We start from the raw sequence: 24,103 nt of genomic DNA on the forward strand, positions 1-24,103 counted from the left end.
GTTCTAATGGACCGAACTGCACTGCTGTGCGGGTGCAAAGCCAGTGACAGCATAGCGATTCAACCAGCAGTGAAGCCCCGAGAAGAAGTTTCATTGTTCCCTTCTATATTCCTTCAATAGGAGAGTGAAACCCCTGTACCTTCTTGGCAGGTGGCTCCTTTCCAGCCGGGGGTACAAGCACACGTCCCGGTGACATGATCACAGAGCGCTCCGTTGTGACAGTCGCAGGTGTGAGTGCAGCCTTGCCCGTACCTGTCCCGCTGGCAGGCTGCAACGAGAGAAGCCCCAGAAGCAATCAGAGCACACCAAAGGAGGCATCACACGGAGCAACCCTGAGACAGACCCCAGTGCTGGGGAGATCAGCTGGAAATTGGCTGCTGATGGTACTCTTTTCACATCTTAAGGGTGCCTAAGTCCATACATTAACCATGCCTGACACTAAATAACATGGCTTAAAAATATGTATCATAGCACGTTCTGAGGAGACTTTTATCAAAGGGTAGGATCTCTCCGGTGATGGATCAGCTGTCATCCCCCTGCCCTGCGGAATGTCTTTGTGCTGAACTAATGGTCCAGCAGAACCGCCAGCTTGACAGCCCCGATATTTATTTGCATCCTGGTAAGAGAACTGACAACTTCATTGTTTTCATTGTTCATTTTTCACAGATGGATGCATCAGCTCACCCGGAGCCTCATTCTTTGGTCAGAGAGGAGTGATATTTTCAACACATTCAGCTAAGCAGCTGGCTCCCAGGTGAAAACTTAACACAACCATCTCACAAATATACACTTGCTGCAGCTCCATTTCAGTGCTGCTGGTGCTGCCGCCCATGAAGAATGGCAATGATAAAATTTTTCTGGTCTCCGTTGCACTGGAGATTTGGATAGCTTTAAATGGGGGAAAACTGACAACCTTGCTACTCTGTTTTCTTGGAATATCACCCGCAGAATACAAAATGAGTCGCTGAAGTTGGATAGCCTCATTGCACGGTTCTGTGTCTGCATTACAGAGGCTCTCATTCACTTGCACGAAGCTGTCAGAGCCTCTCATCCCTGCAGCACTGCTGGCATGCACTGGAGAGGCGAGAACAACTCTGATCCCCGATCCAGAAAAGCGTCCTTCACGCGCTGAATGTGACATCTTCCAGGATCTGACCCAAACTATCACTTTCCACAGAACCTCTATGCCTTTGAGCGTGTCAGCTTGCAGAACTCCATGTAGTGCTGCAAGAGGACACATCCCAGGGGGCAGAAAGGAGGAGTGAAATCATCGCGACCTCAGGGGTGAGTCTGGTTGACAGTATCTGACCCATTCACAGCCCTTTTCTTCCCATCTGAAGACTTCCAGCTTCCTGACATGGTTCTCACAGACACTATTTCTCCAAGGACTTCTCAACAATGTTAATTTTTTTTTCATCACCTGGACCCCATCCACATTAAAACCACAAGAAAGTGCAGGAGCACAGTCCCATCACAGTTTAAGTTTGTTCTGCAGATGAAGCCTGATTGCCAAGTTCAAGTTGATGGGTTCAGCCCATCTTACAGAGCTCTGGCTCAGTTTTGGGAGCAGAACTAAATATTTCCACAATACAGACCAGAACTGTATCATAACCATGCCAAAGGAAAAACCAGCTCATAACCAGGTCCTCTGACTGGTTACTAGTGGTTTGTGGGAGGTTTTTTGGAATATGTGTGCAAAGCTCTTGCTCTACTTACCAAGAAGACAAAAGAGTTTTCTAGTGAAAATCCTAGTAAGAAAGCAGAAATTTCTGGAGAGGAAAACTTTAATTACTCTACTGGGTGCACACAAACTTTTTTAGCTTCTCTGTAGGACAAACCTAATTATCAAACTACTTTTCTAAAGAATAAGATAAGTAGAATATTGCAGTTGTTGTACAAAGTTCCTCAACTGAGTGTACAAATATCCCTGGGGCTTTCTCTCCTCTCTTTATGATGAATGCAAAGGAAAGGAGCAAAAGCAAGGATTAAATTATTACACTTCTTCCTGCTTCAAATTTTTTCTCTCAGCGCCTTTCCTCTGTAAAAGGAGGAATTATTCACTTGATGTCTTTAAAATCTGCTTTTACATGCAGCGTGAGGAACACATGAAACTGGAGGCCAAAACATTCAGACTGGAAGTCAACATCTATCAAAAGTGCAGGGGAGCACAGGGTAAAGATGTGCGCTACGACTCAATAGGGTGCCCAGACGATTGGATTTCATGCAGTTTCCACAGATTATGCTTCCCAAAATGAAGCTGCTGCTTTTAAAGAACAGGAAATTTGCAAAGTCAAGTGCTCACACACTATGAAATGTCAAAACTCTGGTTATCAGTGCCCCTGAGCAGAGACTCTGGAAGAGCCAATCTTTCTGTACTCATTTATCTTAAAAAACAACGTGGTCTCTTTTTATCACAAGGAACAGCTTCTGTGGAGGTGCTGGGGAGCCCCAGCTGCTTCAGAAAGAGGCATTTTTAGTGCCTTATATCTTCATGCCAAATATCAAGTCATCAGTTTTATGTCTTTGCAGTGTCATGACACTCAACAAAACAGCTTAATTCTTAAGCACCAGCAGTACACCTAAACTTCCTTCTTGGAAACCTGAAATATCTTAGGTGGATGCTTAAAATTTTTAAAAATAATAAAATAAAATAAAATTGCCAAAAAAACATAAGCTGGGGAAGAGCTGTCTTGGCAGATTTCATCCCAAATGATTATAACTCATTTACAAGCAACTGTAAAACACAGTTTTGTAATGGAAAGCGTTAGGCAGCTTTAACAAAAGGCATTACTGTCCATATCTCCCATAATTAGATAGAAAATTATTATAACTCATTTACTAGCAACTGTAAAGCACGGTCTTGTAATGGAAAGTGTTAGGCAGCTTTAACAAAAGGCATTACTGTCTGTATCTCCCGTAATTAGATAGCAGCGTATAAAATGCACTGCATGGCCAACTTAGGATCAATTCAAATCCCATGATGTCAAAATTATTCCTCAATATCCTCCAGCACGTTGCCTGCAATCTGATTACTGGAAAACAAATGCTGATCTTCCAGCTGCTGAAGCTGGCGAGCCCCAGGAAAGGGTAGGGTGAATATTAAATGCCGGGCAGGGACGAGGAGTTGGGGACAAGTGTCCCCAGCCTGTGGCCGCGATCCCTGGAGCAGCTCTGGAGCTGAGGTCGGCAGCTCCTGGAGGCACAGCACTAGGGCCCAGGCCTATCTTTATTACACCTGTGGCTGTAAAAATCAGGCTCCCTGCAAACTTCTCCCCTGCCCTCAAGTCCCCCAACAACACCCCAGTAGAAACAGAGCCGTGTGTGACCAGATGACCCGAAAAGGGGCCCCTGCCATCTATTTGTTAACACCTGCTGTAGTCCAAGGCATTACCAGCCAGTCAAAGTCAAAATGAAGATGCATCATCTAGCCAAGGGAAGAGCAGTTTGCCCTTCTGCGCTGCTGGCTGACCTTGCTCTTTTACTTACGGGCAGAGGTGGCCTCAGAGGCTTTGGCATCTTAACCAGCACGAGGAATAAATCAGCCTGGCACAAGGCTCTAATAGCTGCGGTGCGAGAGGATAAATAGTTTCTTCCTCATGTGAGAGAGGGGCACAAGGCCATTGAGAAAGAGCTGCATTTCTTAATTGAATTTAATGAAATATTTCAGAACAGAGCTTCCCATCCCTAATGCATCCCAAAGAGCCGGGAGGGGCCAAGGAGACAGATGTCTCTATCAAAAGAGCAGGGGACTTTATGGGAGAAGCCCTTTCAGAAGACAGGCTGGGTGGTGGAGGGCAAATGAGGGAAAGATGCCAAGAGCAAGTGCAGCCCTCTGGCAGGGCCGGGTATATCACAGTACCTGGCTGGAGAACTGGATTGTTTCAATACAAGCATCATTTCTAAGTTAAATTAATTTTCTCCTGCAGAAATCTGCAACCTATGGATTAAAGAAATCTCATAAATAAGTGCTCACTAACAGCAAAAGTTGGCTCCGTGTACACTGCTGTACGGACCAGTCCTCTTACTATCCCCAAGTCTGTGGGATAATCCATGCTTGTGAAAATCCAGGAAGCTGACTTCTTTTTTTTTCAAAGCAAATAACTTTTCTAAGAATTAGTTATAAAACTATTTTCTCATGGTCATATAACAAAACAGTCCCTGCTCTGATTTTTCCACGCTGTGCATTTGTAATCTGTCACTTTATAATTGATAGTCAGATGAGATACACCAGACACGCAGACATGACACTTCACGTCCTGATGCTTCACAAAAATGTAAAGCTGAGATTCATCATACGGTCAGATATAGCAGTGCTATTTAAAAACCGATGCTTAAAATATTTGAAAAGTCCCAACATCAGCCAAAAAGAAAAAAAAACCTTGATTATTTACACTGCTACCAAAGATTGTTTCCTTTTTTGGCCTTGTTGGAAAGGAAAGTGACCCAGCTACCATCATACCCTGGCGGGTCACCCTCCATTCCCAGAAGAGACCCGTGCCACGCTGACGGGGGCCGCGGCGGGTGCGGTACGTACGCTGCTCGCAGGTCTCTCCCAGCCAGCCGGGGAGGCAGCGACACGTTCCCAGGACGTGGTCACAGCCTGCAGCGTTCTTGCAGTTGCACACGTGGTGGCAGTCAAGCCCAAAAAATCCTTCTGGACAAGCTGAAAATGCAAAATAACCATTTTTAGCAAAGTTCTCATACATATATACATATACATATATTACATATATAATTATCATATCCTGAGTGAAAATAAAGCTGTAGGCACACAAGTGTATGTCATTCATTCCACACAAATCCTGAATCATTCAATCTCAGGAGCGATGGTGCTCATTAAATGAGCAGTTATTCCACAAAACTTAGCTCTTTGTCTTCCCTGGTCAATAAAATCTTATATTTAAAACCCAATTCTCACCCTTATACCATGAATACAGAATGACCGGTTTCCCAGCGGAGCCTTAAATGATGGTTATCAGAACATACACTCTCCAGGGGCTCCCCACGATAACTTTGCAACTCTCTGGCAGGTCAGAAAAACCGATTATCCATATGCATCTCCCTTTATTGGACTCTTCTGTTCCTTTTCTTGCCCTGTCTCTTTTTCACGTACAGGCTCTTTATTCTAGACTATTCTTACTGCTAGGTCCACCAACATAAATTCAGCCCTCTAACAGAAAGCATTGCTGCCTGTTTTGGCTGCAAGGAGGGGAAGAATCAGTATCTTTAGACAGGCAAACCTGGACCTTCAAACAGAGAGGATGGTAGTGTAATGCTCTGCAACATCTGCTTTGGCTTCTTTACTCTCCAGAGCTGCTGCTCAGCTCATGATTACATCTGATTGTCTCATTTACTCAAAATCAAAAGGCTGAACTTCCCTTCATCCTGTCCAGACAACAGCTTCTTCTTTGGCGTAGGAACAACTTCAGGCTTACGCCACTTTCCAAGCATGTGCAGTCTCAGAAAAATGGAGAAGTACCTGACACTGATGGAAAGCCTTAAAGCATCAGGCGGCCTCTGCGCAGTCCGAACTGGTGAGAGCTGTTATCAAGTTGTAAGGAAGAAACATCGGCATGTGGTTTCAATCTTTATGTCCTTATTTATTATGGTTCAGCAGTGCGGATCCACAGCATACAAGAAAGGACTTCTACTACTTAACCTCAGGTAGCTTCAAAGGCTGGCAAAGTTTCCCTTTGTTTAACACAGGGACTACAGAGTATTGTCAGTTATTCTTAGACATGCACAGCCTTTTTTCCCCCTTTTATCTTACAAAACCAGAAATCTTACTGGGCTATCTTATGACAACGATTAACTGCAGAAGTCCCAAGAGAGAATCGGAGTCTGTCCTGCAGCAGTGCTGATTCCAAATGCGAACGTTGAGTGCTGCACTTCACGGGGGCTAGACATACTGTTATTAATGCATCAGTTCCTAAACACACTGTAGGACAAGTCCAAGAATCCTCCAATTTTGTGGGATAATTGTGTGGCATTCTGGGATGCTCTGTCAGATGGAGCAGTGAACTGGATAATTCTTCTGTTGGCCTGATGCTGTAATTGGGCACGTGCCTTGGGTCGTACAACACATACCAGAGAGGAGCAGGGAGTGATGCTAAACAAAACTACAGCACAATGAAGACAATCATAACCTTCAAAGCAGGAGCTGCAGATGCTCAGCACTTCACAGAATGACATCAGCTGTAACAGCTGCCTTCCCCAGCAGGATCTGGTGCAGGGCAGGGTGACCCAGCTCGCTCGGTGGGACACGGTGCTTGCTCTCATACCGATGGCTAACACGGTCACACTTCGATTCTTTTAGATTTTGTTGGGGTGAACTGTTGGACTGCCTGACATCAAGAGCCCATGGAAGCCCAGGCTTCCTGCAGGTCCAATACTGATATTTATTTGAAGCCAACATTGATATATTTAGCAATTTATTACGAGAAAGAATTGTTTTGGGTCTTGGTTGTGTTTTTTGTTGTGTTTTTCTTTTCTTTTTTTTCCCATTAGTTTGTTTTGACTTTTTTGTTTATCTTTAAGCACATTAAAACAAAAGTCCTGCAGCAGTGGGTGCTCACAGTAGGCACCTTTTCTGGAGAAAATACTACTCACATTATCTACGCTTTAACAGGATAGAGGAAGGACTCAGCCATCTTCTGCTATCATAGCACAGTCCAGGTGCATAACATTATCAGCTCAGGAGGATATCTGGTGGTATTGCTAGTAATATCACTCTCAAAGAACAACAGAAAATGATTAATTTTCCATTGGTAATGCCAGACCTTGTGAAGAGCCATACACTATTTCTTCCATGTTCTGGTTGTATCACTCGCTGGTTTCAAGAAAATGCAAAAGAACTCTTCCCTATGTAGTTCATATGACCTGCAAGCATTTCTTAGTAGATTATTTTGTTTTCAGTGAAAAGGCATATTAGCTAACGACATACAAATTAGCTACTTTGCAACTAAAACAGTTCTGCTCCTTTTGCAGCTCTTTTTAAAGTGTTGCAAAATTCAAAAGATTCATTTTTCTAAAGGACTGGGCAGTGCTGAAAGATAGAGCAGGCACGTACCACCTTCAGAAAGGCCTCATTTTCTTTCAGAAAGTGGCTTTATAGCTTTATTCTTACCCAATATTATACGTATCATGCCACTCCTGGAGAGGCAGCGGTGTGACTGAATGCTGCCGGACCAGATGAAGAACAGCTGACTGAGGCTGGCTCTGAGCAAAGCAGAAATGAGATGCTGACAGACAGACAGAAGCACTTTGAAGAGCGTGTGGCCTCTTTGCAGCATCCTGCTGCTGAGGGCACAGAATTTCAGTCAATTGCTGAAGAATTCTCAGCAAGGTCTCACACAACAGCCCCTGGAGCAACACTATTTCCTAACACTGGTTGGCTTAGAAACTGTCCCATGCTGGTGGATGATGATGTAGCTTTGGTTGTATGGTCATCTGTGTTACTGGCAGGCAGTACATGTAGGGATGAAACATAAGGAAATGCCAATTTGCACGCATTATTGCAAATATCTTCTGAGTCACCATGCTGTCCCCACTATTTATGCTCTTTTCAGAGAAGAGTGAATCACATACAAGGCCTTGTCTTGTGTCATACCTCCTAAATATTCAGTTCTAGTGAATGGGAAGGTTTGCCTTCTCCCAGTTAAACTGAAATATGACTGAAATGTTGCCCCTGTCCCAAACGCCACAGCACTTTCAGGTGTGACGATGCTTTTTCACTTGGGCTGGCTGCCTTGGCGGGGAATAAGATACCTCAGCATGCCAGCTGGTAACACGACTGCTCGAGGCTACAAACACAAGCTTGCTTGCCCACAGTGCCATAAATTCCCCATGAGCTTCTACAACTGCCAGTGGGCAGAGGCAGAGGAAGCTGGGTAAGCCTGGTTAACTTCACCATAAAGAGACATACTATGAAAGCCCAATGCTGAGACTTGTGAGGGCTAAGATTACACCAACAATACTGAAAAATAATAATTAGAGATTATGGATATTTGTGGTAAATAAAGAAATGGGGGCTCATTTCATTATTAACGTCTGTAAGGTATTTACCTTCTCCTAGGACTTTAAACTTGGAAAGCTGCAAAATTTTCAGTTTTAGTGTTTCTGTGATGATGGAAAAGCCCTTCCTAGCCCCGGGATGAAGCACCAGTGGTATGTTGGCACTCGAAGACAACTCAGCAGCTCCAGCTCTCCAGCTCTACGTTCTCACATGAGACGCCTGAAAGGCGCAGAGCTTGGCCGAAGTGGGTGGATTGTCAAGAGTACAGCAAAAAGCACAGCCCTGCCAGAAGGAAACTCTGCCAGTCTCCGAGTCACTGAAAACAGAAGTGTTACAGCTCCTCAGGGAAAAGGTACCAGAAAGTTCTACCAAGGGCAAGCCACCCACACGTTTTCCTGCATCTTCTTTTTTTTTTTTTTTTTTTGGAAACAAACAAACCTTTCTGGATGAAACTTTCTATTTGAAAAGGTAAAACAGGTCAGCTCAGAGCAAACACCCCATCTTTTTGAGAGAAAACACGCAGAAAATAGGGTCTTTTGACAACTCGAGGGTCATGAATGATAGGCACAAATTTTTACTTTCCCCTCCACAATCTTCTTCCAGCAATTTAAAAAGAAAAAAACATTCAACTTGACTGATTTGAAAACTGAAACCTTTTTTTTTTTTTCCCCCCCCCCAATAGATATCACCCTGGTTTCCCACTACTTCTCACACCTACTTTGGAGCAGAATATTTAGCCTCTTTGTCCTCATTTTGATTCCTGCTGAAATGCACAGATTTACACCACAACACAGATAACTGTATTGCTTTTCCAATATAGTCACACGTTTGTTAGAGTCCAGCAGAGACCACCAATGCCTTTGGTATATCAAGTGCTAGAAAACACCCCCCATACAGAATGACTTAATTTCCAATTGAATGAAGTCAAGTCAGTCAGTTTGACTTGTCAGCTCCCAATGTCAAAACTATTACAAAATCGTAAAGGAGTCACAGGACATGCATCTGGGCATGTGTAAGAACTGTGCTGAGGTGCCAGTGGCCTTGGGGCACACTCCCTTGTGCATAAAAAAATAAAAAGAAAAAAACAACTTATTAAAACAGAGATTAAGTAATCGATTTTAAAAAGGCACACGGCATAGATACCAGAAAGCATGAAGCACACATGGCAGCAGAGTTTTGGACAGAATATTTGTTTTGTACAATAATTCATGGTAAGAAAGAGAGGGAAACACCAAGCTGTATTTAACTGCAGCCAGTTGGGTCCTCCACTACATCACCGGGAAGGCTGTGCAGCACCTTCCTGCCCATCAGAGGGCAGTCGGTGCCTGCGAGTGGTGCCATTTCCCTCTCTTGGAGTCTAGTGCTGCCTCCATAAATTGCCTGATAAGGCTGCTTTCTAAACAAAATAATTGTGGCTTTGGTTTAATGATCATCATATATAAAATCTTCAGTCATTTAGACGAATAATTTTCAGAATGTCTGACTTCATGCTGGTTCTTTTGTATCCAAAGCCCGATTTTTTAAGATCTGCACAATGATAAAGCACGGCAGCAGGCTCCTTAGATGATGCCACAGACTGACTCACAATAATGTATCTAAGAAATCCAGTCCATCATTTCCAACTCTAGAAAATTATCAAGTGATAGAAGAGGATCTGGTGGATTCATTAAAGTTAAAAGGATGTGTGTCCTTAAAGAGTTCATTTGGGAAGATGCACAGCTCCATGTTTTTCTCTCCCACATTTTAGAGATGCACTAGGAGTAAGCAAATCTAAGGCATGACAAACATCTTTACGCTCAGTGTTAAAATAGTATTGTGCTCCCATTAAGTCCAATGGTTTATTTAGATCAGTTGCTGCAAACTGTAAAACCAGCTCTGTGGTGAACTGAAACAAGCCATGTGCATAACAAGGAAGGGGAGCAGAGCGGGCAGCAGTACCTTTTCCGCAGAAGGTCCCCATCCAGCCAGCACCACAAGTGCAGGCTCCGCTCACGTGGTCGCAGACGGCTCCGTTCTGGCACTGGCAGCTGTGCTCGCAGTTCAGGCCAAAGCTTCCCTCAGGGCATCCTGCAGTGGGGAATCAAAACCAGATGACGGGTTAATTCTGGAGCAGACCACGGATCAGCGGGGAATTTTTAGATACATGGGAATTCTGACTATTTGCAAAAGGAGAACCGAGGCGTAGAGGTAATGCCCTAAAACTGATATCATTAAGTGTTCTCCTTGGGGTCCAGGTAATCTGGGCTGCTTTTGTTAAAGCCTATTTTAGAAAAATGTCAGTGTGTTGAAAGACTAAATTCTTCACAGGAAAGTAATATCGTGTGATAGCTGCAAAGCCTGCAACTCCACAGTTGCTGCTTGATGACACTTTACACACCGGTCTAGCACTGCTGGCTGGCACGTGTCCTCTGGGACGTCCACAGCCAGGAAGGGGAAAGCTCCCAGCTTCAGTGCCTTCTTTTGAGGCCCTGTCCTCTGTTTTCCTGCAAATCCTTATTCCCCAGAAAGCTGGAGAAAACATGCAATGTGTTGGCCTCCTTCAAAAAGCTCCAAGCTGAATGCTGCGTAATTCACTTTCAGGCTCTGCTTTGAAAAACTCAACCTAACGCATTACATCTGGGGGACAGATTAACAATTACAATTCCACTGCAGTTAATGTTAGGAGTTTTAAAAGGTTTGCATGGTGCTCACTGTCTGAAGAAATAAAACTGCGTTTGAGAATAAGTTCTTCCAGGATTATAGGAAAATCAATTAAGAAGAGGGCCAGTTGCCTAATTGACATTAGATATTTTGGACAAGCTGAAATGTAGAGATATGCTTAGGCTAAACACAATATTACATGGCCTCTATTCAAGTTTGAAGGTCCTGTGAACTTCCCTCCAGATAAGCTATGCAGATTATTGCCAGATCTCTTAAAAAAGTGTAGGATTTCAGCAATTATACCAACAAAGTGATTTTCAGGCAATCTGGAAAGAATCACAGAGAACATACAACAGTGAGGATCCTCGAAGACACCTCTCTGTCTGGAATACAGTGGTGTGTTTGGTGCTGCCTCTTTGGTGCTGTAGGAGGACAGGGAGAGAAGCCAGTGCAAATTTGGTCATTCCTGCAGGTTAGTGACTCTCTACTAACTGGAGCCATCCCCTGGGTCTCTCACAGAGGCTATATGTTGGGATGGGGAACAGAAGGATGTCGAGGTGCCCTATTTCTTTGCTTTCTCTCATCTGTGTCTGAAAATGGGACATTGTTTAATGGTGAACTTGCTTCAATATAAGTGCACTTAACAGGTGAAATTAAGTCCCAGTGTTGAATTGTATTCCAGTGTGCAGCAATAGGTGGGGGCTCTCGGTGAGCTTCCTTCAAGCCTGCGGCATTTGGCCTGGAGCCGAGACTTTCAAGGTGATGGCAATGGGTCAGTACATCTCACAAATGATTTCACAGTCCACATCACAGAGAATCTGCCCTCTGCTCAGGCAGGCGTGCCCAGAAACATCCCCAGCTCCGGAGAACCTGAGCTGACTGCAAAGCTGCCACGAGAAAGAGCTGGCAAGGGCCCTGGTACGCCTCGGGAGCAGGGGAGCTCTCGGATGATAACACAGACCTCGCCTCCAAGGCAGCATAAAGTGCTTAGGGAAGAGTTATGGCTTTCATAATCTTGCACACACACACACACACATAGATCTATGTATTTTATATATATATATATGTATATAAATAAATAATTAAAGTGGGGTAAAATGCAGACTGAAGAAAACAGCAAACCTAGAGAGGGAACATAAGGGGTTGCCAAAATTTTCTCTGAAGTGGTGGCTTCACTAATTGCCTTGCCTGTGTCAGAGAAGACGAAGCCCAGCTGTTTGGCTACTTCCTATCTGCAGAGATGCCATTTTGAGAGAGGTCAAGAGAGAAAGATAAGTGGAGCTGGCAGCTCTTTCTCTAGGAGCTGGTCTTCCCATAACTGACCTTCCATTCCCTCTGTGCCAACAGCAACAAGAGCCGTAAGAGCAACTTTCCAGGGTTTTTGTCTTAGGTCACCGTTCCAGATTAATTGTTTTGACATTTCTGTGTGACACCAGCAGTTAATTCTGCCTGCACTACTGAGACTCTGGTAGCTGGATCTGTGGTACTGTAAGATTCTTAAACTAATAGATAAAATCTTTATTTTATTCAATAGCAACAACTATAATAAGATAGTGTAACTATGCAACTTACTGCCACGAGATGAACCGGATACCAAATGTTTGCATGGAATAAAAAAGGAAATAGGCACATTAATTGGAAATAAATACGTTGTATTAAATATAGAGATATTGCTTCTGTTTCAAGAAGTTCCCAAGTGACAAATTGCTGAAACCTGGGAAAATATCAGAAATTCTCCATATATCTGTTTTTATCCTCTTAAGGCTTCTGCTATTGACCTCTGCTAGAGACAGATTAGTAGAGAGCATGGGTCACTGGTAAGACCGTTGCGCATTTTTGCTGTTAATAAACAGAGGACCCCAAACCTTCCTGATTTTGCTTCTGTTATGTACATGTTAAGCATTTCTATATGTCTGGTCTTAAAGAGCATTTATGAAGACATGCATATGTAAAACCGAATAAACAGAACTGATATGGAAAATTTTATGCTACAAGCCAAGCATACATCAATCCTACCACTCACGCAAGGTCTTAACATTAAAAATAGCCATTTAGGCCTGAAAATAACTTTTCTGGAATCCAAATTAGTGAAAGCATCTAACCCCAACGAAACCTGAGATCCCTTCAACGCGAGTACTCAGTGGCGTGGAGGCCAAGTAGCCGCTGGCCCTCCTGAAGGCAATTATAAGGAAAAATAATTTCCGCTCCTTGGTTTTGCAAATTCCTTGTGTTGACAAAGTTGCAACTCACTCTGTTCGCAGTGCTTCCCAGTGAATCCTGGTTCACAGAAACAAGATCCAGTGACGGGATCGCAGCTACCATCACTGTTATTGCAGACACAGGTGTTTTCACAGCGCGGTCCCCAGCGGCCACTATTGCAGGCTGAAATGCAAAACAGCATTTACGTTGAGAATTAACTTTGAGGTTGGCTGATGAATTATTTTACATCTAAATAATAGAATAGAAAAGATGCAGAATAGCCCCTTAATACACAAGCACTCTGGACTGGACTCTCAGCTGCAGCAAGTGGCACAAATCGGTAGAAATAAATACAATTTTGCTCATTTATCCCAGCTGAAAGTAGGGGTCCATAGGCAGTATTACAACATCTGTATAAAAACTATTCATTCACAGTCAGTCCGTATCAATCACAGTCACAAACAGAAGCTTTCATAGAAATAAAATATCAACTAGTGGCTGACTTAGCAAAAATTCAAATAATCAGAATTAGCTGGTGGCTACAACAAGCATCCAAATTGAATAAAAAATCACTTCTTATTAGCAATTAGCCATTTGCAGAAATTACAAATGGACAAGGCAGCTTCTTTGCCTCCTGAAGGCTGGATGCTTTTCTGCACAAGATGCTTTTGTCAAGTACAGGGAAATGGACTCAGCAGAAGTGTATCTAGATGAGATTGGATGTCCTGTGTTAGACAGGGATTCAGACTTCAAATAATCTAATAGCTGGCTTTCTGGCCTTGAAATGACAGAAGAAAATGGGAGCTTCAGATGTGTACTGTCTCTGAAAATCAATCCTCTTTCAGGTGTGCAAGAAAGGTTTAAGTGTCTGGTGTTAGGACACTTGCATTTGATTTTTGGCAAGTCAGATAAGGCTTACTCACTGTTGTGCAATGGAATATTTTTATTTTAGTACAAACTGTTTGTTGGAGGGGAGAATGGCAGAGACAGGCAAAGTCCTAAAAGGGAAAAATAAGCCTGTTTTCCCTCTCCTGAAAATATGTATTTTGTCTCTCTATGCTTATATAAGTGCCTGAATGCTTCTGAAATTAAACAAAAAACAAACAAAAACAAGAGAAACTATATACTTGAAAATTTACAGGGAAAGGGGAAAAAGAAAGTTCAGCTTTGTGGGATTGCTTTTATTGTCTTCAGCATTTCTACATAAAATCATTGCAAATTTTCCAAAGGTTGCAAATCACCCTGGAATATTTGTTCCCTCCCAGCACTGTATTGACTGACAGTGGCTGCTGGAAAAGAAAACCACTCCTTGTTTTAAGAAAAGAATTGCTAAAACAGGAAGCATGAGTAAGATTTCTTTCCAAAATACTGGGAGATGAAGTATGGACACAAAGAAATCTCACAGTCTTTGGGAAAGCAACCTAACTGTTTCATTCTATAATTCATGTAATATGGTTATGACAGCATACCAAAAGCACAGCATCTCCTTCCTTTCTTGTAAGGATAAGGATGAATGTGTCAATTATGGGGGGGGGAAAAAAAAAAAAAGTTTCTGGAGCTGTACATCTGCTTCCTGCCCGGTCTGCAAGAGCTGAAGAGCTGCCCTTCTGAGAAGTATCTGCAAAACAACCTTTGTCATAGCTTTTCCCATACAGAAATAAAAGCCTTTCTTCACCATGGTCACATAATTCTTTAGGGAGCCTAAGGATTTATGGAAATTTGTCTAAATGGCTCCACACATTTCTGACTGGTTTGACTCTTTAAATACAAATATTGGTGGAACCTTCAGATCCTCCAGAATTTTCTTCAGTACCAAGCCTGAGAAGCCAGCTCCAAAACCTACTTCTGTCAACACTCAAAATTAATTTCTATGATTTTATGTGTTCAAGGCCAAGTTTAGAAAGAACTATTGGCTTTCTGCAAGAGAAACTGTAACAAATCAAGCTGAATAGATGTAACAGGAGGAAAAGGAAAGAATTAAATAGGATGAGTTAACATTTATATGGTTCTAGGCAGAAAGGGCAAATCTGGGCTCTTACACTGCCATCAATATGGACAGCAATGCTAAAGACAACAGAGGGATGCTCTTCTCTTCCAGAGAACAGAATTTCTCCCAGCATTTACATTCACAATTTAGGGAGTGACCTTACGACACGAGATTGTACATGTCACTCACTTGTTGAATAAATATCCCCTAAACAAAATGAAAAATTGAGAATTAATCTTGAAACTAGTATGTTCTGAAAATGAAAAACAAAACTGCCAGTCAAAACGATGGTATTGGGCAAAGGGATCCACAGTGTTGAAATAAGAGCTTATATCAATACTTTGCGCTTCATCAGCCATCTATTTCAACACTTTGAACCTAGATAATTAAGGATTATAACCACCCAGGCTGTGCAAACCCAACACCACACAATTTCAGAAGCAATAAGATTAGCAAAACTACATTTAAAAAAAACTGTACTAGGCTAAGAACAAACAGAGCTGGTTCTTACAGTTGCAGATAAGTTACTGGGAGATAGCGTGTGCCATGGAGAGCAAACACGTGTCTGACTTACGGTGTTTGCAGTCGTGGCCAGTCCAGCCAGGGGGACACGTGCACTCCCCCGTGACATGGTGACACAGAGCATTGCTGCTACAGCTGCAGGACAGCAGGCAATTTTGTCCATAGAAGCCATCGGGGCAGGCTGAAAGCAGACGAGTACACTGCAATTTCACCTAGATAATAACTCAGGCACAGACTGATCTTTTCAAAGAAGTCAGCAACAGCTTGTCCCTAAAACATGTGTTAGCTCAATTCAGAAATCAAAATGGTAAAATGAAAGCAACATCTGCAATTTGTATGCTAGGTGGCTAGGGCTCAATCCTGGGAACTGGAACAGCCTGAGCGGCTTTTGGCTACTTCTGCCCATCAGTACCAGTCAGAGGAACCTTCCTGAAAAGTGTTGGGTGATTTTGTGATGAACCAGGAGAAAATATGCCAGCACTGAGGTCTGCACGGAGCACGCTGTCCTGAGAGCCTGGCTGTACTGCCAGCACGACGGCCATCCTCAAGCAGCCTTTAATACCCATGGACTGGGGAAGGAGCCATGCCACAGCAGCACAGACCAGTGGCTTGAGCGACTCTCAGGGTCTCTGGTGGATCTGCACAGCCAGCACTGATATTACTCCTTTGTCCTCATTATTTAATCCAGAGTTAGCTCAATCGAGCAGCAGTGCTGTCAATGTAATCCGTGAGTGAAGCCACAGGGGCCAGCTGGTCAGCACCTCTTGCCAATCAACCGGAATTACGGTGCAAGTATTATGGCTATGAAATATCGCTTTTCTATGTAAATGCTGCTTTAAATTGGGTCTAATGATAACATCATCTTGAGATGCAGTTTAGCTTGTCATTTGCATTTATCTGTCATCTCCTTCTGCCTGGCAAAAACAGTCAAACCCAACGTGGGGAACTTCTCAAGCTGCAGGGTATTTTGCCTTGGATCAGCCTGCCTAACGTGACAAACACCTCACGAAACAGCACGAAGGTAAAATTCAAGCCATAAACTGACTCGTCATACTGACTCGTCTCACAGAGAGGCCGACACGAGCACTTACGTTCAGAGCAGCCCGCCCCACTGTACCCCGGGGGACACTCGCAGGCTCCGGTCTCCCCGTTGCACCGGCCCCCCTGGGCACAGGGCTCGCACGAGGACTGGCAGCCTGAGCCCCACCGGCCGTCAGGGCAGTCTAGAAAAACAAGCACACGGGATACCCACGCTGCCATTTGCTGTTTCAAGGCAATTATAGATTCCTGCTGATTTCAAATAAACTAAAAGTAATAGTAAAACAATGATGGATAATGGAGCATTATATTATCTCTGTAGACTGACAGCACTTTCACAGGAAATCTTCTGAAAGAGACAACACGATCCTATGCTGCAGCACACAAGAATACATCTAAAGACAGACACAGAGGTTCTATTCCAGCTTCCGTTGCTGTGTGTCTGTTTTTTGGTTTTGTTTCTGATACAGTAACATTGTGAGCACTTGGATATCTGTATCTGAAAAACAAATTACTGCACTCAGCAAAAGAAAAACAGGACAGAGATTTGGGGGAAGAGGGCTGCCTTTGTATTTTTGCTGGGTGGAGTGGGGGACAGGACAGTCATAATTTGAAGAGCTGCGTCCCTAGCATCCCACCCAGCTGTGCTAGTAGTACCCTGTTTCCTGCCCGTGGTGGATGCAGAGGGGCTGGAGGTGAGGTGCAGCCCAGGCCCACACCCAGTTCCACCTCTCGTGCCAGGTTCCTGCTGCCCGGAGCAGTGCCATGGCCAAAGCTCTGTAAGTGGCAGAGGGGCATCCCCTGGCCCCCTGGTAGTTCAGTGTTCCTGAGACCTTCTTCACCCCTTTTCTTAATTTCCCACAACAACGTACTCCTATTCATTCCCTTCATCTATTCCAGATCCTTCACTTGCTGGTTCCACATCTGGACCAGCTGACAGCTTCCAACCTAAACCATTCTGTGATTCTGTGATCTGTCTTTGGCCAACGCCCTTCAAGAGCTTCTACGGCACGCTATGTGCATGCAGCAGCATGGTCCCAAGCTCTGCTCTTGGACCCAGAGCTGCTGCAATGCCTGACATCTCCGCCCAACTTGCATAAGCCCCGCCCAGCATACAAATCACTGTTATTAGTTGGAGCAGACAGATAGGACAGGATAACTGCATCGTGCTCCCTCTTTACAAGCAATCCTACATGGTGGATATCATACATTCTGCACCAAGACTTATCCTTTAAAGACCTGTTCTTCAAATAAAGCATATTGCATTGCAGCAGTTTTGGTGGGAAAAACAATAATGCAGCTTCTTCCCCTGTCTGCCAAAGCAGAACACTCACTGTCCTAGCCCAACACCGAACACACCTTCCTCACAGGTAGCACCAGTTTTCCCAGCTGGACAAATACACTGCCCGGTCTGCGGGTCGCACGGCGCTCCTCCGCAGCTGCAGCTCTGCCCACAGTTCACCCCGAAGCTCCCGGGCGGACAAGCTATGCAAAGGAAACCCCAAAAGCTGATCAATACAACAGAGCATTTAGAAGATATTAGGAGTCACCAACAACAGCACTTTGAAACCGAGCAATGCTGGCACAAAGTGATCTATGTTAGCATCAGTGTCTCATGCCAGCAGCAAATGTACCCTTTAATCTGCAACTTCTGCCTCTGAACATAAGGTTCACGGGTAAAATTTCCCATCCAGTGCGTACCTCCCGGGGAAACATGCAGTGAGTACCTACATAAATGGCATTTTTCTCCATGAAAACCAGGTGGGCAGGGATGCTTGCAGGCTCCCGTCTCACGATTGCACAAAGCGTCGGTAGAACAGTTGCACCTCAGTTTGCAACCAGCTCCATAAAAGCCAGGCGAGCACTCTGGAAAATGCAAGCAAATGCAGAACACGTATAAGAAAAAGCAAGAGCTGAGGAAACCGAACAGAAGTCAGAAAAAAATTTAGCAGAAATTTACAGAAAAATCTATTACGTATTACAGAGGTGTTGATAATGAAATGTAAATAATAATTAAACACATGCATGGCCATTTCAGAGAGGTTACTGCTTAAATACAGCCCAGAACCAGAGTGGCAGAGTACTTAAGGCCAGATTCAATTACTGAGCCGTTACAGAATTACTCTTCTTATCTATTTATACCTTCTCCTGCTCTCTGCCTTTGTGCAAAGCCAGCGCTGGGTGAGAGATGCTCTCCCTCAGAATTTAGCAGACCACCAAGAACACTAAAGATATTAAATATCATCACTACTATTCTCCACCAACCCCCCCAGAACCAGTGTCATAAATCTGACACGTTCCTGCGTGCCCGGAGAGGAATCTGAAGGGGAAATCTTTATTGCGTTACTCCATTACTGTCTATAGAGACACGCAAACAAGAATGCAGAACACAATTCTCTTTGAACTACCCCAAAAACTACAAAGAATAAGTTGAAATCAAAGATCTGAAAATCCGAAGGAAAAGCAGCATTACTGAAACCCCTTCCAAATGAGCCTGCTGGAATAAAACAGTTTTTGCCACTTATTTACTGTCTGCATGAAAAAAAAAAAAGGAAAGAGAAGTGAAAACTCCCACAATCTTCATTATTTAGGGCTGTAACAGAATTTGTTTTCTAGATTTCTGTTGTCATTTGACCAGGCTAAAAACGCAGCATTCTTATGCTGTATTCCCACTGATATCCCTGCAAGCTCTGTGATATCAGGCACTCGGAGAGTTTGCAATATGGAAAATCAGAGACAAATTAATTAGTGGAATATGAATGTATTAGTAGCAGCAGCACAACAAAGCACACGGGAGGAGAAATACTGATAGGCCAAAGGAATAAGCACACAAGGAGAATGTGGCTTGCTGTTTTACCTTTCTGACACTTTTTGCCGTGGTAGCCAGGCTTGCAGGCGCAAGTCCCGTTCCTGGCGCTGCATTCCAGCGTGTGCTCCTTCACGCACTGACACTCCTCCGAGCAGCCAGCTCCGAAGGCCCACCTGGGACAGGCTGCAGCCAGATTAAAAGGAATCATTAAGTCTGTAATTATGCCTGAGTTATTTGAAATCATACACTTTTGCAGAATGCAACTGCTGCAAAAACCGAAATGTTCATTTTACTTTGGGCAAATACATCTACATTTCTTTGACAGTGCCTATTGATGTGGGCGTGTAAAACAGAGTTTACATCGTTCCTGAAGTGATTCACTCCGTTCAAGCAAGATGTGGTGAATGCAAGAACCAGAAATGCTTTGAAACAAACTTGGTTAAGTTTCTGAAGGAAAAATATTTGGATACAGTCCAAGACAAAACGATTCCTGAAAAAAAAAAAAATCAAGGAAGCATTTTTCCATCTTGTATAGATTTCCCAGACAAAAACTGTAAGTGCAAAGAATCTCGATTACCTATTTTGTAACATTTTTAAGTTTGATCTGTTTTATTCCCATTAAACTTTTGGTAGTGTTCATGAGTGCGCTTGTGTACTGTCAGCACTAACATTCAGAAATATTCCCACTTCAGGGACAAAACCTAGATGTCTCAGTTAGGAAATTCATGCAGGGAGGAAGACTCTTTTAGACACAAGTTTAAGGAAAAACCTAATTTTTGTGCTTATCTTTTTTGATTTGCCGTAGAAGGGGCAGTGAAATTATCAGACTTGAACCTCACCAACAACCCAAACTTTAACTTGACCAACCCAACCCAGCTATAGTCCTCACCCTTATGCATTCACAAAACTCAACCCTTACGGCAAGGATTAATTGTTAGAGGAGAAGATAAATTGAGTTTCTGGGGCTTCCCAGAGTGCATGGGAAGTCCTCTCCGCCATCCCACTGTTCCCAGCTCATCACAGAGCTTTCAGCCTGTGCCAGACCACAGCATGAACTCTTCAGTTAAAGCCAGGTGATCAAGGCAGGTCCTGAAGCCTCGCTCATTTTGTACATCCTATGGAATCTTTCTAAGCCTGTTACGATATGCGCGTGTTAAATAAACAGGTCAGAAAAATTACTGGGACTTACTGAGGTGGCAGAAGCGCCCGTACAGCCCGGGGTCGCACAGGCAGGCTCCGTACAGCCTGTGGCAATAGCCGCTGTTGGCACAGTTGCACTGCTTGTTGCAGTTCTTCCCGAAGAGTCCTTTGGGACATCCTTTGAAGAGCACAAACACAGCAATGCGTCAGTTGTTAAGTATTAAAATGGACACCAAATCAGCTCTCTTTTAGCAGGCGCTACAGAAATGCTTTGTCACTAGCCTGAGGCTGAGCCTCTGCGCAGCCCATCTTCGCAAAGCCCTCGCTTTTGCTCATCCGTCCTCTTAACTCTTATTTAAACAAAAATCACTCACGGCACTCTGCAGGGCTGTATTATATCTCGCACAATGGAGGCTATTCTCATTTGGGCCCCTAAGATTTACCACGCATAACTACAGCCCAATAAGAATGTGGGAAGGTGGTGAGGTTTCAGGCTGACGCTACACCCAGCAAGACGACAGAAATCGTACCGTCTTCACAAAATGTCCCCTGGATTCCCGGCGGGCAGTGACACTGCCCCGTGACGGGGTCGCAGGAGCCTCCATTCTGGCACTTACAAACACCAGCACAGCCGTCACCATACGTCCCACGGGAGCAAGCTGCAGGGAGAGCAGAGAAAATGAATGATCACCCACCCCTGTTCTCTACATGAAGCAAAATGAGGCTCCAGTCATCAAAGCTGGGCAGTGAAATACTCCCTGTAGCCAAGCGGGCTCCAAACAATGTCATAGTCTTTCTATATAAGGTAATAAACATTCACCTAATATTTCCTAGCTAATTTTAAAATGACACCTGAAGTAACCAAGCTTAGCTAAGTGGAGGAATTTTTGACGCACCCACATTCGCCCCTGAATATGCTTCACACAATGCATGGGGCTCAAAAATCATTGCCTAGGAAGTACAAAGTGTGAAAATCAGAGCACAGTTTTGAACATTTGGAAATAAATATTTTAAACATCTGTTTTTCCCCTCCCAAATACTATTATAAAAATGTATTTTTCTAACACAGTCTCCAAAATCCCACAGCTGACCATGTACAGAAGAGGATCCACAACAGCACAGGACTCCTTCCTAAAGCTCTGATTACTCCAGCGCAAAAATAAATAAATAAATAAAATAAAATATTTGTGAAATACAGCATTCCTCCACTGTTTGCAGCTTGAAAGCTTGAGCTAGCTGAGTAAATACAATTGCTGGAGTCATCAGACTTAACTGACATTTTATCAATGTACATTAAAAAACTTGACATTTCACATCAATTTCCATTTGGTTTCTATGGTGCATTATTGTAGAAATTTAGTTCCAGTTTTCTCAACTGCTTAGCTTACCCTAAACCCCTGAACTATGCTGGATTTTAAGAAAGCAAGAGAAAAGAATGCAAGCCAACACATCGGGCTACTTCCTATAGATTATATATATCCTTCATTGTCAATGCCTACTTGATCGGACTGCAGCTTTGGCTTAATAACACACTTCCATTACTCTGCGTTTTAAATGCCAAAGACAAATTCCACGACATTACATGCATAGATATCTAGTGTGAATATAGAGTAAAATGTTATTATTTCTGAAGTGAATTTCAATCCTGTCTCGAAATTTTTGTAATCTATTCTGAACCACTAGAGTGCCATGAATATAAGTAAAAACATCCTAACATGACAGCCTGAATTGTCTTAGGTAGAGTAGAAATTATCCTTTTAATCCTCTCCCTTCCTATCCCCTCAGCTGTCCCTACTATTTAGAAACCAAACCTGGATTGGTCTCCAAAAATAACTATGGGCAGACTGCTGGTTTCAATCATTTGCTGTTTTTCCTTCATTTTTGTCTTTGTGATTATGCCTGCTAAACAAACTAGATGGTGATTAACCTGAGGATTGTTGTCTATCGATGCTAAGTAATAATTCTTTGTCATGTCTTTGCCTCATCCGTGACAGTGCAGACCTTCCAAGTACCAAGGGCCACTGCACCATCCTGCAGCAATCGGAGAGCCCCATCTCAGACATGTGGGGAGAACTGCTCTGGGGAATCTCAGACAAGCAATAGACAACTTTTGGCAAACTGCAGATAAAGAATTGTGCCTGGTATGTCAAGCGGTCCCCAGCCTATCTTTCCAGTTGGTTTTGACACAGACTTCTGAACCAGAAAGATCTTCTATCAGGAGACAAGAATAAGGAGGGAAAAATATAATTTCCAATACTAAATATTATCAGTCTCCAGAAATCTATGTTAATAATAATTACTAAAAACAGGACCAAGCTTACCAATACGATAGGAGAACAAAAAAAAAAGGGAAATGTCTTGGAATTCTATGAAAAACACAAGTTTAGCATTACATCCTCCCAGACTGTCACACCACCTGCCAGGACAGACTTCTGAAACTGAGCTGGGCAAGCTGTGGAGCGAAGCATGGCAGGCACACTGCAGCACCTGGGCACTTTGCACCAGCAAAGTGAACAGAAATAGGCACCAACACAAGCACTTAGAAAAAGGCACTGCGCTGGATGCAGAGACCTCACTGTTTGAACGTCTGTGTCATTTGTTGCAGCATCCTTTCAATTTATGCCATGCTATAATACAATTCTGAGCTAGCAGTGAAACAGCTGTGCTCCTCAAAGAGCTTTTTGGATTAAAAGTACAGCAGTTACTTCTATTTCCTACCTATCTGCAGTGTCACAGCACTAGGACAAAGTCCCTACCTCCCAAATACACCGCACTCACTTTCGTTGCAGATGATGCCGGTCCACCCAGGTGAGCAAACACAGGCACTGCTCTCGCTGTTACATCTGCCTCCATTCATACAGTCCTCACAGCTCAAGCTACAGTCGTTGCCAAAAGTGTTATCAAGGCAAACTGAAAGGAAAAAATACAGAAGACTCGGTGAGCACCCCGACAAAATACTTCCATGGGATCTTACCTATCCTTCCAGATGCACAAGCGCAAAAAGGAACATGCACAATACTGATGATCTGAAAAAAAATCCTCTTCAGGTTGTTAGTGTTCATGTTGGTAGCATTGTAAATATCACTGAGTCATTCCAGAAGGTGGTCCCAAATGGACATTCCCAAATTGCCCACTTTAAATTTTAAAGTCTGGACAAAAGGAAACCTGGGACTTCAGCTGGAATTTACTCCTTTAAATGCTGTGATTCCCCATCAAAGAGCACTTAAAACTACTTTTTAAAATCAGTTTGCCTTCAAAAAAGTGAAATTGTAATAAAGCTTAATAAAATTGTATATAGTTACATATATTTATTGGAAGAGAACCTCCTTTTCTTCTTGTGAGGCTCATTTTTTCGTTCTTTTATTGCAGTAGGTGTATGCTGTGCTGTTTAAGCATAGTCAAGCGATATTTCTAACAGCATAGTTTGAGCTATTCAAGGAAAACAAAGAATAATACACATTTATCAATTCCTTTTTTCTTCATGGATATGAAAAGGGTTAGTTCATGTGGATAAACTAATATGAAAATGTATTCCTCCCTTGCCTCCCTGTCCTCCTTGTCTCCCTTGCACACAAACGCAAGCACACACAGGTGAACCCTCAGCTTCTCCCTTTGTGGAATCTCTCAACAAAGGCAGAGAAAAATGAGTGTTCCTTCCTCGTTGCTAAAATACCTCAGTGAAATGAAGATCTTATCCACCCGGTCAGTCTATTGCCTAGTAAGCTTTACAGATGTGGCTGGAGGCTTTTTGGAA

At 43.4% G+C, this 24,103-nt stretch overlaps 1 protein-coding gene across 1 annotated transcript in view; it reads right to left on the reverse strand.

The window, feature by feature from the left end:
- LOC118253123 (multiple epidermal growth factor-like domains protein 6) overlaps positions 1–24,103 on the reverse strand; it is a 64,041-nt gene that overhangs the window by 19,502 nt on the left and 20,436 nt on the right. The window contains exons 9-18 of the mRNA XM_050712605.1: positions 23,128–23,259; positions 20,880–21,008; positions 20,399–20,527; positions 19,258–19,392; positions 18,132–18,266; positions 16,454–16,585; positions 12,905–13,036; positions 9,953–10,081; positions 4,460–4,663; positions 140–268 (exon numbers count right to left, since the gene is read on the reverse strand). Of these exons, the coding sequence (XP_050568562.1) occupies positions 140–268; positions 4,460–4,663; positions 9,953–10,081; positions 12,905–13,036; positions 16,454–16,585; positions 18,132–18,266; positions 19,258–19,392; positions 20,399–20,527; positions 20,880–21,008; positions 23,128–23,259 (1,386 nt within the window). The remainder of the gene's footprint in view (positions 1–139; positions 269–4,459; positions 4,664–9,952; positions 10,082–12,904; positions 13,037–16,453; positions 16,586–18,131; positions 18,267–19,257; positions 19,393–20,398; positions 20,528–20,879; positions 21,009–23,127; positions 23,260–24,103) is intronic.

Source organism: Cygnus atratus, chromosome 9, assembly GCF_013377495.2.
Source record: "Cygnus atratus isolate AKBS03 ecotype Queensland, Australia chromosome 9, CAtr_DNAZoo_HiC_assembly, whole genome shotgun sequence".
Classification (NCBI taxonomy): domain Eukaryota; kingdom Metazoa; phylum Chordata; class Aves; order Anseriformes; family Anatidae; genus Cygnus; species Cygnus atratus.